Below are 16,110 nucleotides of genomic sequence, written 5' to 3'. Positions count from 1 at the left end.
CTTGCCATAATAGTATATAAAAATCGTTAATTGGAATGATTAGTACGGTAACTGGTGGGTTTTTATCAAAGGTTGGCATGGAGGATTATTCATTAGATTGTTTCACTTCGATTTTTTTTAATAATTTTAAATTGCGCACCTTCCAATGGTGTAAAAATCAATAATGCTTAAAATTTAAAAACTTTTCGATTCGCAGGTAAATTAAATAATAAAAAAATATAAATAACTATAAAAATTAACTTCTTACGTGGAATTATCTTTCGATAAAAATTCTTTTATAATTAAAAACCTTTATTTTCTTTGGATCATTTTATTAGTCACAGACATACAGCGAAATACACAAAAAGTAAAAATAAGATTAAGAGATTCAAAATTTCAACCACTCTCTTGCCTAAACTATTCGAACCATATTTTCAATATTGCTGCTTCCTCCCCCCCCCCTCATAATTTTCAGGCTCAAAAATCCAAATCCACCCTAAAAAAGGGAAATTTATTCAGAAAACGTTTTTTTTTTTTTCTTTAAATCTCATTTCGCAGTTTAAAATATTAGTCACTAGATCAACATTTATTGTTATTACTGTTTATAATCTAACGCTGTGTGTGCATTAATAAAACTGGGGAACAAAGTTTTTGTTGCCTTTATACGAATATTTTTTACCGAATTCAGGTGTGGTAATTTCAAATCTGAAATCAATTTGTTCCCTAAGCTGAAGATTTTTTTAAGTGATATTTTCAGTCTATTTTTTCCTCGAATTGGGCAAAGTTTAAAAACGTTATATATAGCTGGGAGTCGTGTAAATTTTGCGACAAACTACTTGAGTTATTAGCACGCATCATCAGGATTAAAACTGCATGCAACTTTACCATGCAACTTACGCAAACCATGCAACTTTAATCCCAAATGCATCAGAAATCATGCACGCAGCAAGGGGCGCTACCCTTTTATGACCTGTTTTGAAGCACACGAATAAACAGTTAATAATAGGCCCCTAGCGGCGTATGACATCTCCGGGCATGGGTTCCTGTGCAATTTTGATCCTGATGATCTGCCCTAACTCACCTATAAGTTTGTTTCAACATTTATGCGATCTCTCGTTAATAAACTTGTACATTTCGACAAAATATAGACAAAAAAATGTCTTTTAAAAATAAAAATAGAAAAACGTTGCTTGGAGAGGAAAAACGATTAAAGATTTCAAATCAGCGATACGAAAGTACCTATGGTCTCTTAAAAAAATTCCTGCAACAGAAACTAAAGATAAATTTGTTCCCTAGAGTAATTAAACAAAGTAGTATTTTTTATGTTATCTTAATTGGCACTTAAGAATATCTAAAAATTGACATTTTAAATTTAATCAAATTATTTATTTTACTTTCATTTTTGTTCTAGACAAATGAAACCTGACCCAGTGCGACGTCGATTTAAAACGTCGATAAAGAAAAAAACACTAAATCCAGAATACAACGAGGTTTGTGCATTATTTAATAATGAATAATTATGATAATTTTATAATATTTAATACTATTTATTTATTCAGACTTATGTATAGATTAATATATAGCTCTATATAGTAATATATAGTAATAACATGGCGTTATGTATAGATTAATGACAAACTAATGCACTAAAGTATGAATATAAAAAAAATTTCTTATAATATTAATGTTAAGTTACTTAAGTTTTACATAACCTTTGCAATTTTTAAACATTGAATTTAGCATCACTTGTGCTAAAAATGTTGCTACCGAAAAAAAGAAATATGTTTATGTTTAAGGTTTTAAGTTAAAATTTTTAGTTTGCCGTAACCTAATTTTTTTAACTATTTTTATATTTATGTTTTCTTTAGCATACTCTATTATAATTAACGGAAGAATTAACGAAAGAATTTAACAATCATGTTGATTATAACAAAAAAATTTAACAATCGTAGTTAAATTGGATTTTAATTGGCCTGTAATTGTGTTAAATAATAAATAAATCTTAAATAAATAAAAGTTCTATCACTAATTCCCAATTTAAAAATATCCTGCTTTAAAAATACGTTATTAAAAATGAAGAAATTTCAAGCTTCGTGTTAAAAACTAACCAAATTTAAAGAAATAAAAACATTTATGATTGAAAAGGTGCCAATATTTACCCTGTAATATTTTAAGTGTTAGTAAAATAATAGCTAAATACGTAATTCGTTTATAAAATATTTTTCCCAACATTTTTAAGAAAACTTTATCCGACCTTTCATATGTGCCGTTGAATTATTTAAATACAAAGATGACAAAAATCACTTAAAATCGTTTATTAATTCAATAACCAAAAATAAAGCATACATTTTGCTACCATTTTATGTTTTAATACACACAAAAAATTATATGATATATAATAATAAACATATATGCTTCAAAATTAAAAATCAATCGTTTAAGCTTTAACAGAATATTGGCTTAAACTTTAGGTAGTAATAAGATAATTTTTATAGTTTTCTTGTTCTTAAATAAAACAGCGGTATACAAAATACAGTTTTTTGTCATAATAGGTATAAACAATATTTAAATACAATTATTAAATGCAGTTTTTAAACGCAATTAATATTTACAATTTTAATACAAATAATCTACGCAATTTTTAAATACTTTTACAGTATTTAGTATTGTGATCGTAGTAAATTCTATCTGTGTTAGATTCTGTTCCGCGATACTTTGCCAACTTAATGTTCCATCTAACAATATTTTTCTCAGGCAAGATTCAATTCTACTATGTTCTGTCCTTGCCATAATCCGTCTGATGATATTTAGTTTATTTAAGGTACGGTTCCGCGATAGCAGAACAAAGAATCCCACAATATTTCAACTTAATTCTTCTTTTCCTTTAATATTTTCAACGATAAAATAATTAATGTACGCAACAGTTAATATACAATTAATATACTCAATTTTATAATTTCTAGAATATTTAGTATTGCGACCATAGTAAATCCTACCTGTGCTAGATTCTTTTGTGCTATATTTTGCCAACTTAGTATTTCATCTGACAATATTTTTCCCTGGCCAGATTCGATTCTGCTCTATTTTGTCCTTACCATAATTCATGTGATGATATTTTTGTTCATCTGAGGTATAAGTTCCACGATGAATTGTCAGCACAAGAACCGATTCTGCTATATTTTGTCCTTACCATAATCCATCTGATGATATTTTGTTCATCTGAGGAGGTTCTACGATGTATTGTCAGCACAAGAATCAATTCTGCTATATTTTGTGCTTACCATAATCCATTTGGTGACATTTTGTTCATCTGAGGTATTCTACGATGTTCTGCGATGTATTGTCAGCACAAGAACCAATTCTGCTATATTTTGTCCTTACCATAATCCATCTGGTGACATTTTTGTTCATCTGAGGTATAGTTCCACGATGTATTGTGAGCACAAGAATCAATTTTGCGATATTTTGTTCTTGCCATAATCTATCTGATGATATTTTCTTCATCTGAGGTATGGTACCACGAAGTATTGTCAGCACGAGAATAAATTCTGTGATATTTTGAATTAATACCAATTTTCTTAATGTTTTTAGTGATTTTTTTTTTTCATTTATAAAAAGAGCAAGAAAACGAAAAGTAACACAAAAAGTATTCTGATTATATACGGTAACCACGAAGAATACCGTGGATAATCGTGGGTTTACTAATTTGATGACAAACAAATTTGCGAAATTAGAAACAAATATAGGAATTTTATCGTACTATTATTTTGCAATATATTGTTTACTTTATTTAATAAAATGTTGTATTTCTTAATTTAGCAATTTGCATTTGAAGTGGATCCCCAAGATATGTTGAAAAGAACATTAGAAGTAACTGTGTGGGACAAAGACACAGCAAAGTCAGAGCTTTACATAGGTAAACGATTAAAATTATCCCGAAAAAGATTTTATATTACTGGATAACAGCAATAAAGTGATTAATCTCCTATACATGTACGAAAAAGTAAAAGGCGGTGGGAAATTATTTCGCTAGTAGTTTTTCCTAGTCTAAAATGATATATTGTTGCCATCAGCTTTCACAAATATTATTTTTAAAGGGATAGAGAGCTTGCCTCCCATCTGAGGTGACCCAGATTCGAATCCCAGCAATGCCTGGCAGATAAAAATTCCGCAACCAGTACGCACCGATCACAGTGCTGACGTTAAATATCCTCAGTGGCAGACGGATTATGGGTTAGAGTCCCCTTGCCGTCAAGCTAACCGAAGGTTTTTTTTCATGGTTTTCCCAGTAACGCAAATGCGAGTTAATTCCATCAAAAAGTCGTCCACGAAGCCTAGTTGATCCACATGCTATATCCTGGTGTTTCCTTGTCTTCTGGATTGAGTTCAAAATTACAAGGCTATGGAGTTGAACATTGATAATTATAAGTTCAAAATTGGGTCGGCTGCTCAACAACGGTTATAAAAAAAAGAGAGCAGATAATATTATACTTCAATTTTAATTTAAGTGGACACAGGATCGTTAATGTGAAAAATTAATTTTTTTCTTCTTTTATAAATAGATGTTTTTCAGTTTTGTTCAGGCATGCATAGTGTTAATGGATAATACTGATTTATTTATTATTTATGTTTACCCCCCGTTATTAATGTTTTACACTCTGTAATGTTTTTTTTACTCTATAACTTACATTAAATAGAAAACATGAACAGAAATTGGTCTATAGTAGTTGTAGAATAAGCATATCAACAGTTATCAACTCGCACTTTCAGTGGTAAAGAGTTTGTCTATCATAATATTAGATTATTTTGTTTTGTTTTACTACTATTTTCACATAAAATATTATTGATCTACACACCACTCAACCATAGTCCAGCCTTAAGCCCCATTTTAGAGGGCTCTATATTTTGACAATCATGGCAGGAATGCCGCGTAACTTTGACCCCGGTCAGACAACGTGGACTGCCTCTGATCTGGCACACCTCCTTCTAAACTTCTTCACAATAACTAACGAGACTACTTTTAAAAACAGAACTCAGTGCACTATACCCATAGAAGGCCTAGGCCTACTGTGCCCATCTCAGTTTTCTTGATGTTGGGCTCTGGGGTGCAGGAGCAGATGTTGTGGTTAGGTGGTCAGCCGAACGCGGAACCCCTAGTGTTTAGTTCACAAGCATGCTTGGTACCCATTTATCCACCCATTGAAAGGGTGAAAGGCTGAGTCAACCTTGCGCGGCCCGAGGATCGAACCCAGGACCAGTGGCACGAGAGCGCGAAGTGCTACTACTCAGCATATATGGCAACGTTACTTTTAATAAGTAACGAGTAAAAGTACAAGTATTTTTAAAAAAAGTAACGAGTAANGACAGCCCATTGAGGGCCAAGGCTTACTGTGCCCATCTCAGTTTTCTTGATGTTGGGCTCTGGGGTGCAGGAGCAGATGTTGTGGTTAGGTGGTCAGCCGAGCGCGGAACCCCTAGTGTTTAGTTCCCAAGCATGCTTGGTATTCATTTACCGACCCACTGAAAGGATGAAAGGCTGAGTCAACCTTGCCCGGCCTGAGGATCGAACCCAGGACCAGTAGCACGAGAGCGCTACTACTCAGCCACCGGGATTCGAGACTACTTTTAGCCAAGGCAGATTTAACGTGCTTTTTTTCAGCAAATACAAGTCAGTTGTTTAGTTAGCTCCCTGGATCGAACTTACAAACCCCGGCTCTTCACCAGCAAAGTGATCGACGCCTTTACCACCAGCGCTTAATGTTGATTTTTATTATTTAAGCTATGTGCTTCTTGACTATTTTAAAAACTAACAAGTGGTGGTGAAATTATTTCGAAGCAAAAACGTTTAATGTCATGTCAAAACATGACATCATTGTCACCGAATATTCTTGTGCGTGTAATCATTGTTAACAATTATTCCACTATTTCCATCTGTTTCAGGGGGTCTAGCCTTGAACATGCAGTCTAAAGGAGAACGACTACGCCATTGGTTGGATGTCATGAGCAATCCTAATAGAAGAATAGAGCGATGGCATCCTTTAAGTAATGTTGTCTTCATCGATTGAGAATCGATCATTGTTACGATTAATCGGTCTTCATCTGAGTTTTAAATTGATTCCAAGGGAAATGGAATCTCGCCTTCTGTCAATGAAGCTTTGGCGTTTAAGTGGAGTTCTTTGTATGACTCCTCAGAAGGGGCTGTGCTAGCATTAGTTCTTTCAACAATAGCTTAGAACAATTACTATTCTATGTCAGAATATCTAATAGCTTTAAATATTTTATGTCATCTAATATCACGAGAAAGCACATTTTGATCTAATCGTCCAAAAGTCAGCATCATGAAATATTGGATAATTTATACAAGGGGCTTCATTCCCTGATTTACAAAAACTATTATAAAAAATACTATGAATGGATTATGTTATAATTATATGACCAACGGTATCTCACCAAATGAGGTGGTCCTGAAAGAGTGGATACCACCTCTGGAGAACGCACTAGGTCTGCTCATCGGCAAGACCGATTGTGCAGCTCATTGGAAATAAAATAAAAAAAATAAAAAGGTTATAATTATAAGATTTAATTATATCCTATTCCATATTACTTACTGTAAATAACCTATAAGATTTTAATTAACATAGTTTGATGTTGCATTTTGATGTGGCTTATAAATTTGTAGGAAGTGCGTGGTGCCATCTCTCGGCAAAGGATTTAAATATTTTTGAAAAGGCATGATGTACTGTTGCCTTACTCTGGATGAAAAGAAAAATTTCTTTAAAAAAAATTTAAACTAGGTATTTTCTTATAATAAGCCATTTAATTAAAATGCAATCATTGAAAGGCTTTTAGGAATATAATGATTAGCCTCGTTTTCAAATTTTTCATACGAATGTTTTGTCTAAAAACCTAAAAATTTCCCCGTACACTGTAGGAGGTTTCTGTTTAGTGTGCTAAGGCATAGTGATCATTTCTGACACTTGTAAAGTACGTTTCGAAAAAACGTGTCTTTATCACATAAACTTACAAATTTTACTTGTAGTGTGCACACGTAATAAATTAAAATGATCCGACATTTTGTGGTGCTGCCTCTTGGAATATAATAAATGTGCCTATTTTTAAAAATGATGTCCCAAAATGGGTATTCATAGTTGCTGTAAAATGTTTTATAAAACTGTAATTTAATTTATAAGATATTGTCATGATATTCTCCGATATTGTACAGCATTGTTAAACCTTAGATACTCTATGGGAAAAGTCTATGATACATATAATATGATTATTCATACATGAATTATCAATTCATTATCCAATTTTTTTTGCTTTTTACTCGAAAAAAGTAATTTCAGTAACAGAAGCTACTTTCACTTTTTGTATGAAGCAACTAGAGTCTATACGCTAATTCAAAAAGAGAAGTTATTTTCATTTTCAACAAAATAAAAAAAAAAATCTGAATAGCACGAACGAAGATTTGAAACTGGATAACTCGTAATTTATTAAATGAAATTATAAATATTTAAAATTAGTTAATGTGCAAATGTGTACATTTGTTATAAACGTCATTGAATATTGTATAAATTGTCTTAGACATTATAATGCCTGCAGAACTTTAACCAGGAATTAAAAATTATTTGTTTAATTTGCAAAATTTTTCCATGATATTAACTTACATTAAGAAAATACTTCAATTTGAGTGTTGCGCAGGTATATGTCATGCCGAAATAAGCATGAAATGTTTTATGCCAGTATAATAAGTCTTACGATGTAGCATTCAATGGAGGTTTCTATACTCTTTTTTTTTTATGCATAATATTTTACTTCTACAACGTAAGATAAATTTGTCCATATTTTTCTGATATTATAAGATAATGCATGCAATATTAAAAAATTATCTGTCACGTTTTTTTTTTAAATTTCTTTATTTTTATTTATTTATTTATTTTTACTTTAAGATGAAGAAAGAGATAGTCTTTAAAAATGTAGGAATATCTCACATTACATCTTTTTCTGCTTTTTTTAAATTGCAATATAAAAAAAATTTCAATAAATTTCCCTTTGAAATAAATAAATTCATTATAACGAATTTTATTTGATTTCAACATAATTAAAATTCTAGAATAGATTTCACCATAGCCTGATAAATAGTGTCATTCCCAAAAAATCGTTTTAAATTTTTTTAAATGCTAATTAGGAAGTTTCTTTTGTTAACACTTCACCTTTAAAAAAAACTTTCTGATTAAAATGTAAGTTCTTAAGTGGTAGTGAGTACAAATACCTTGATCATCCCTCATAAATGAAACTAACAAAAATTATCCGCATTATAAAATCAGTCATAGACCTAAACAGTAAAGCTATGTTTTAATAATTTGAAATAAGCAAATAAAAATACGACAATAAGCAAATAAGAATTACGTAAATAACTTGTTGTATATGTTATCAGTGTAATTTATCTGAGAAAAATAGAATGTGAAATTGTAGCTCTTACGTGTGGTTATTCGCAAGAATAATCTATCAGTAAGAATGAATTCTCACAGTATTATTCCATGAATGCTGTTGTAGATGTTCAGAAAGAGGGAAATGTCCCATTGCGTTCGGAAAAAAATGCTTTAACTCATAAGCATCTTACAGAGAACGAATCTTCACGGAAGTTGCCACTTTTAAGGAACCGCTTACGATATTAAACATATTTACGCCGAATGTAAACTTGAAACCCAATGACTGCACCATTTCGGTAGCTTTAATCTACCATTATTTATATTAGTTGGCGATTTTGGAAGTATTTTTTTTTAATTGGCGATAAGTGGCCAAACTGGTTCGCCAAGAACTCTCAACTAAATATCTTACATCAGAAAATGGGAAGATTATTTAGCATGAAAAAAGGGTTCCAAAAACTATTTTTCTGCTTTTGCATAGCTTATTTACATGAGTACATTTTGGAGATCTTTCAATGAGGAAAATATGTTCCGTTTAACTGTAAAAATCATAAAATTTATTTCATGTTCGATTTATTTATTCCTTTTTTTTACCTGTTTATTTTTATGTATTTATTTTTCATTTATTTATTTGCTTCTTTTTATTTATTTTTTGCTTACATTGAATGTGTGTGTTATTTTTTGATTACATTGAAAATGAACATTGCAAGCTTACATTGGGAAATGAATATTTTGTTTACATTGGAAAATGAATTTTGTTCAATGAGAAGAAAAACATCTACTTGTTTATGCTTACTTTATTTGTCGTTGTTTGTTTACATAGGCAAATAATGACATTTCCATAAACGATAAGAGCCAAAATACTTATATTGTTGATTTTAAATTTATTTGTATGCTTTTTTTTATTTTTCTTATTTTTATCCATTCAATATTTTTCAGCCATGAACAAACAAAACAAAAACGGGGCACCACCAATGCAACAATTAATAACAAAGTTTTTGCTTCGTATCATTCCCAATTGACTTTATATTTCAAATCAAATCAAATTATTGTGACAAATACGTAAAGTTATCTCAACAGTTCTCAAAAATATTGATATGGAACTACTTTTTCCAACAACGTTTATTCGCACCAATTTGCCTCTAACCAAATGAGATTTTGGTAGAGTAAAATATAGATTATTTTTAATAGATATTTATTACACACTATCAGAAAATTTGTTGTGCGTTGAATCATAATGGTGTTTAACTTTGGTGAAACTTTAATTTATTGTTAATGCGAACCACAAAATGGAGAATTTAATCTATCTTAAACTTGATTATTGGTTACTGGTTTAATTTGAATGGGAAAAAAATAGATTCAATGGAATACCTGCAAGTGACGTAGTATGAGTATCTCGATCCTGATTGGCTTCAACAACCAATCAACCATTTGTTTACGTTAGCAACTGTTCTTTCCATTCTATTTCGAGTAAGCCAAGCCCGCAACGTATCAATTCTTTTAGGTGACTCATTCTATATTCTTTTACAAAGATTTCAATTCTTTCTTTATACTTTAACTCGTCATTTTGCTTATAAGCGATCAACTGGCGCTTACGCCATAGGTCCACAATTGTAGGTATTTGTGATCTTCTTCTTGAAGTGAAAGTACCCAATTTCACATGTTATTAAGGTTTTAGAGAATTTGCATGATATTACTGTTTAAAATACCGCCATTAGGGTTCAAATTTCAACCCATTTTTCTGAGAAGGAATTATTTTTAATTTTGATATAAATGGTGCTATTTTTACTCTCTATAATAATAATAATCTCTTCTTCATTTGAGGAGCATGCACATTTTTCTCAATCTGGTACAACATATCTTAAGTTTTAGCAGCAAAATGGGGAAAAAATTGTGATCTTAGTGGTAAATCTTTTGGTCTTCCACTAAAAGCGGTAGATTTGATACAAGAAATTTCAATCTTTCATGTTTTTGGAAGAAGATAAGAGATCTTAATCTTTTGTGTTTTTAGGGGCAGGTATTGATTTTTTTATGCTTTTAGTAGAAGATAATCAACAACAAATCAAGATTTTTCATGCTTTCACTGGTAAAATTTTTTTATCCTCCACTAAAAGCTGTAGATTTGATAAAAGAAATTTTAATGTTTCACGCTTTCAGCGATGAATTTTTTTATCTTCCACTAAAAGTGATAGATTTATTACTAGAAATTTCGATATTTCTGTTCCGAGACTCTATCAGAAAGTAAAATATTCTGCCGTTCTCTTCTTCTACTCAAAATAATAAACCTGACTCCAACTTTTAGTAAAAAATAACGACATTTTATTTACTCAACAATTTTAAGACGATCATTTTTTGTTCCACAAAAAGAAGAAGTAACGTTGCCATAACAACTCGGCAGTTTTAAAATAAATCAAAAGGTTAGCTTTTAACTTACATAGAAAGTATTTAACAACTTTTAACAATTTTCACGTTTTTAGGTGAAAATAACAGATCTTGATCTTTTATGCTTTTAGCGAAAGATAACGGATCCTGATTTCGCATAATTTTAGCAAGATCTAACAACAAATTAAAATCTTTCACCCATTTGGCAGATTTTTTTCCTAGCAAGTATTTATAGCGATAATAAAATACATACTTTTGCATTTATTATTTATTTACAAATATGATTTAAAATTACTTTCTTCTCCATGAGAATTAATGCAAAAGATCTCAATCACACTAAGATTCTTTTCCTTTCAGGAAAGTTTCAAACAGTTTGAATAACCGTAATTGTTATTTTCCCACCACTCTAAATATTGTGAGCAGCTGAAACACATTAGGATCGACAATTATGCGTGAAGAAAGGACAATGTTAAATTAATGACAGTTGCAATGTTAAAAGTCCCGCAGTGGACTGATCGTTAAGACACGGTTCCCAGCTGATCACCGAAGTCAAGCATCACTGGCTGCGGTCGGTGTGCGGGTGGGCATGAATCCCTTTGAGNCAACAACTAAATTCCATTCGTTTAGCATTGCGTCATATGTTGTTCCTACTAAATCGAAGTAGTTGTGTTTTTTTCATATTATACCCAATTGTTATTTTCCCACCACTCTAAATATTGTGAGCAGCTGAAACACATTAGGATCGACAATTATGCGTAAAGAAAGGACAATGTTAAATTAATGACAGTTGCAATGTTAAAAAAAAAAAAATCTATTCCTTATATATTATGAATAAAGTAAATTTTACTTTGAATATTAGTTTATTATGTCCAGAGATGAGTAAAAAAGTTTCCACTTTTTTTGTCCACCAATTCGTTTTATTTTAGAAACATGTGCAAGTTCTTCCGTAATGAAGATTTAGTTTTTTTTTTTTTTTTTAAATATTCTCTTAGCTCATTTTCGAACCCAGCGATAAGTTTCCTACACGGGACCCTATAAATTCTTTAACTACAATTTCCAATTATTACAGAAAAGGTTCTAACTGAATTATGTCCATATCCAACATCGAGCCGCGATGGCTTAGGGCAGTGTTTCCCAAACTTTTGTGTACCCTTTCTAAATTTTTCGTAACGCTGTGTACCACTAATAAAAAAATGAATGTATTTTTTACTATAAGAAAATTGCACTAAAGTTAAAAACCACAATTGGCTGTTGAAACAACTAATTATTAACTGTTAACTCTGCGAAAACTAGCCAATTGAAAAATACGTAATCGTAAATTTTCATTTCTAGCTTTGTTTTTAAGAAAAAAAATTGAAATTTTCGTTTGTTGCAAGATATTTCGCATAAGAACGCGCACCCCCGCTAAACTGTTCCAGTACCCCTGGGGTACGCGTACCACCACTGGCTTAGGGGATAAAGCGTTCGCCTTCCAATGAGATGCGAATCCCAGCGATGGCTGGTCGATACGAATTTCGCATCGGGCTTGCACCAACCACAGTGCTGACGTGAAATATCCTCCATGGTAGGCGGATTGTGGGTTTGAGTCCCTTTGCCGTCAGGCTAACCGTGGGAGGATCTTGTGGTTTTTCTCTCCGTGTAACGCAAATACGGGTTAGTTTCTCCAAAAAGTCCTCCACGAAGGCAAATTTCTCCTTATACTTGATCTATTAGTTCCCTTGTCTTCTGGATTGGGTTCAAAATTACAAGGAAATGGAGTTGAACATTAGTAGTCGTAAACCCAAAACATGGGTCGGCTGTTCAACGACGGTTATAAAATAAAATATATTCACTGCGAGTATTAAAAGTTTATTAAAGTGAACTGAAGTTAACCCAGAAGCTGAACATTTTTTCATTCAATATTTTTGTTTCGGAACAATTTGACCGTTACAGGATATAGCTTTTTCATAGTCTACTGAATCAGACAGCATAGAGAAGCTTTGCTTTTTATCGTTAAATTTTGGAAATCTCTTTAAGACTAGCTTTAAATTCTAAAATCTGGTTAAACCCTGGTTAGGAATAAGTTGCTAAAAGAATTCTTATAATTAAAAGTAAGAATTTTTCGGGGGGGGGGGGAGAGAGAGAATAGAACTTAGCAAATTAAAATTATGTGGTTATTCCGCAATTATGTCGGCAACTGTAAATCGCGCTGTTTTCCGCATCTTTGTCCACTTTATAGGGTCCTATCATACTGAAAGACATTTTTACGCACTTTCGACGGAGAAGTGTTAAACGATACGATGAGATGTATGGACTTATGACGTCATATTCTTACGCGTTTTTAACTAGCCAAACTTGTCGCCAGGTTCCAGAATGTCGCCTCTAATCTCACAAATACAATGCAGCTGCAGACTTGTCTTTAATTGGTAATAAAAATCTAAATGCAGTAATCTCTCATGAATTACATCAATAGCAGATGTAAACTGGATGTCATTAGTATTTTATCACTATTTTATTTACAATATATTTTTAGTACTTTTACAGAAACTAGCACAGCCCAAGATGTTTAGATTTAATTTAAACAAAATATCACAAAAGTGTGTCTTATGAAATATGAAAGAAATAAGTGTTATTTGTTAAGCTAATTTTATGTAAACTGTGCATGTTTATATAATTATTTTGTGTACTTAGTGCTAACAATATGGATAAGGGGCCATTGCTATGTATGTTTTAGCATGTATGTATTTATACAATATTAGAATCAAATGTGTTATATTAATTCAAATTAAACTATTGTCGTCGGGAAATGTTTAGTTCTCGGATGTTAATTTGCAATATAAACAAGCATTTATATAGGAATAAGAAAATTTTAAGGACCTCTAAAATTAATCATTTTAAAATTGAAAATTCTTTACATTCTTCATAATAATGTTCATATTTTTGAATTTAAGATTCATTTTCCCTTGAATCTTTATTTACGGTACAGATATTTCATCTTTTTCCAATTTTATATGTATTTTTATATTTCCCCCCCCCCTCCAAAATTTAACGCACAATATAAATGGAGACGAGATATAAGCTATATTAGGTTCATTTGCCTATATCCGACCAAACACGGAGTTTGTACACGCAGTTTATAAACAAAACAAAATTAATTGCATTGAGAAAGCGAAATGGGATAAGTTACGATCCATTTTCGGTGTTCCGTTCTTACCACCCTTAACGTATATTTTTAGCCCAAATTTTTAAAGCAAAGTTAGAAAATACGATAATGAAAACGCATTAACCCTTTTGAAGGCCGTGGTAAGTATACTTACCACCACGTTTTATCACTTTTAATTTAGGTTTCCATTTTTCAATAACTTCAGCTTTCCTGAAGTGAGTTTGAATAAAATTGCTAACCATTTGTCACTTTTAAAAAACGTATAAAAGTTATAAAATACCTAATTCCTTTTGAAGTTTGTATCATATAAGGAATTTATTTTATAAATAAAGAAAAATAAAAGTCAGTAAGTTCCTAATAGGTCATGTTAGATATATTTACCACCAAAAAAATGGCATTTTTGTAAACTAAATGAGTTTTTTTTTTATACTATATATCAATTACAGTTCTTAAAACAATTTCAATTCCAAAAATACTTTAATTTACCTTTACTGGAAATAAAGGGCCCATTAAAGGGTTAAGTGCCACAAATTAATGTTAATATTAACGAGGTAAAAACGAAGTCTTTCAATGTTTTACTTTTCTTTAAGAACCCATGCAATAGTATTTGTTATTTTGCAAGGCCGATGTCTCAAAAACTATTGAGTTCTTAACTGAACATATCTAATTTTTTTGAGTCATTATAAATCCTGAAGAAATCCATTGTATTTGTAGGAGATTCTAAAAATTTCCCCAACAGTTAATTAACATTTTGTACGAATCCAACAGTTTTGGTGACAAAACAATGTAGTATTGTCAAAGAAACTGTTGGATTTAATTAAAAAACGGAAGAAGAAAAAAGGCATTTAAAAATTTCAGCCCCTGAAAAACAATTACCATAGAATTTATGCAGGTTCTTAAAATTTTCACATTCCTTTCAGAACCCAGACAATAGTAATTGAAATTCTGCATGCTCAAAGCCTCCGAAACTATTGAGTTTTTAACTGAACAAATCCAATAGTTGAGTCTTTGGAATCTTGAAAAATATCTAATAGTTGTTCCATTGTTAAACATGTACGGGGCTCTGAAAATTCCTCTTCAAACACAAACAATAGCAATTGTCATTTCTGCATTTAAAAACACTTTTTAAAAAAAATTTAGCCTAAAATATTGCTCAAGATAAAATCATATCAAGTATTTTTATTACTATAGCACCAGACAAAATGCAATTAAACTTCTATGCACCAATGAAAATCAGAAAAATTATTTTGACCATGTTCTAAAGATTGATATTTTCTATTGTTCTTAATGCGTGTGTGCCTGTATTATATTCTATTATATTTGAACTAAATAGGGGGATATCAAGTGTCATCCGTAAGTTTCAGCCATTTAATCGTTCAAAATAAAGAGTTTACGCAAAAAAAAATAGTTTACATCCAGTCTGATTGAATTTTCATAAGCCAAATTGCTTGCAGAGTTATGATTTACCAACTTCCAAACCATTTCACAGGCCAGGTTGCAAATAGTTTTGATCCATTAGTAAATTTCACAATAATAACCAAAATATTAAATAAGTAATGGAATATTAATTCAATATAAATATAATTACTGGGTTTCAAAAATCATTAGTGATTAAAAAACTCTTCTAAGCCCTGTAGCCCAATCACGGAACTCTAGGGATCTGTGGAAGAAGACCTTTAGGGAACCACTGCTCTAATCGAATAAACTAATTAGAATTTTCGATCATTTTGATTAGAATCAACTGATTCTGACTAAAATAATCTAGAGAATTAGAACCACCTAGTCAAATCAGTGACACGTATCAATCAATAATTATAACTAATTCGTAATAAAAAAATATCTGCCTAAAACCACTTATTTAAATTGATGTGAAGATTAAACAAATGATTCTTTTCTCTGGCATCAGTGGGCTCAAATCACTTATCAGAACCAAATTATTCAAATGAATACATCCATGGTTCGAATCAGTGTCAAAATAATTAATTTGGTCGCACTATATCACCAGCAGAGTTGTGAGAAAAGAATCATTATAAAGCGAATCAGTTCACATAAATGTTTGGTATACAATAGACGTTTTTTTTACGTCGTGTCAATTTATAGAATTGTTTAACGACATACACATTTTAAATTCGAATGTCAGCAATATTTTAAGTTTAGAATAAATGAACCAGTTTTCAA

At 31.1% G+C, this 16,110-nt stretch overlaps 1 protein-coding gene across 1 annotated transcript in view; it reads left to right on the top strand.

Annotated features, from left to right (window-relative positions):
• LOC107443541 (rabphilin-3A) overlaps positions 1–6,168 on the top strand; it is a 90,313-nt gene extending 84,145 nt beyond the window's left edge. Inside the window, exons 16-18 of the mRNA XM_071185881.1 lie at positions 1,371–1,469; positions 3,799–3,895; positions 5,920–6,168. Coding sequence (XP_071041982.1) covers positions 1,371–1,469; positions 3,799–3,895; positions 5,920–6,044 — 321 coding nt within the window. The 3' untranslated portion in view covers positions 6,045–6,168. The remainder of the gene's footprint in view (positions 1–1,370; positions 1,470–3,798; positions 3,896–5,919) is intronic.
• Positions 6,169–16,110: the final 9,942 nt, after the last annotated feature.

The sequence above is a fragment of the Parasteatoda tepidariorum genome, chromosome 9 (assembly GCF_043381705.1).
Source record: "Parasteatoda tepidariorum isolate YZ-2023 chromosome 9, CAS_Ptep_4.0, whole genome shotgun sequence".
NCBI lineage: Eukaryota > Metazoa > Arthropoda > Arachnida > Araneae > Theridiidae > Parasteatoda > Parasteatoda tepidariorum.
Note: the sequence above shows the minus strand (reverse complement) of the source record. Positions and strands in the feature narration are given on the sequence as shown.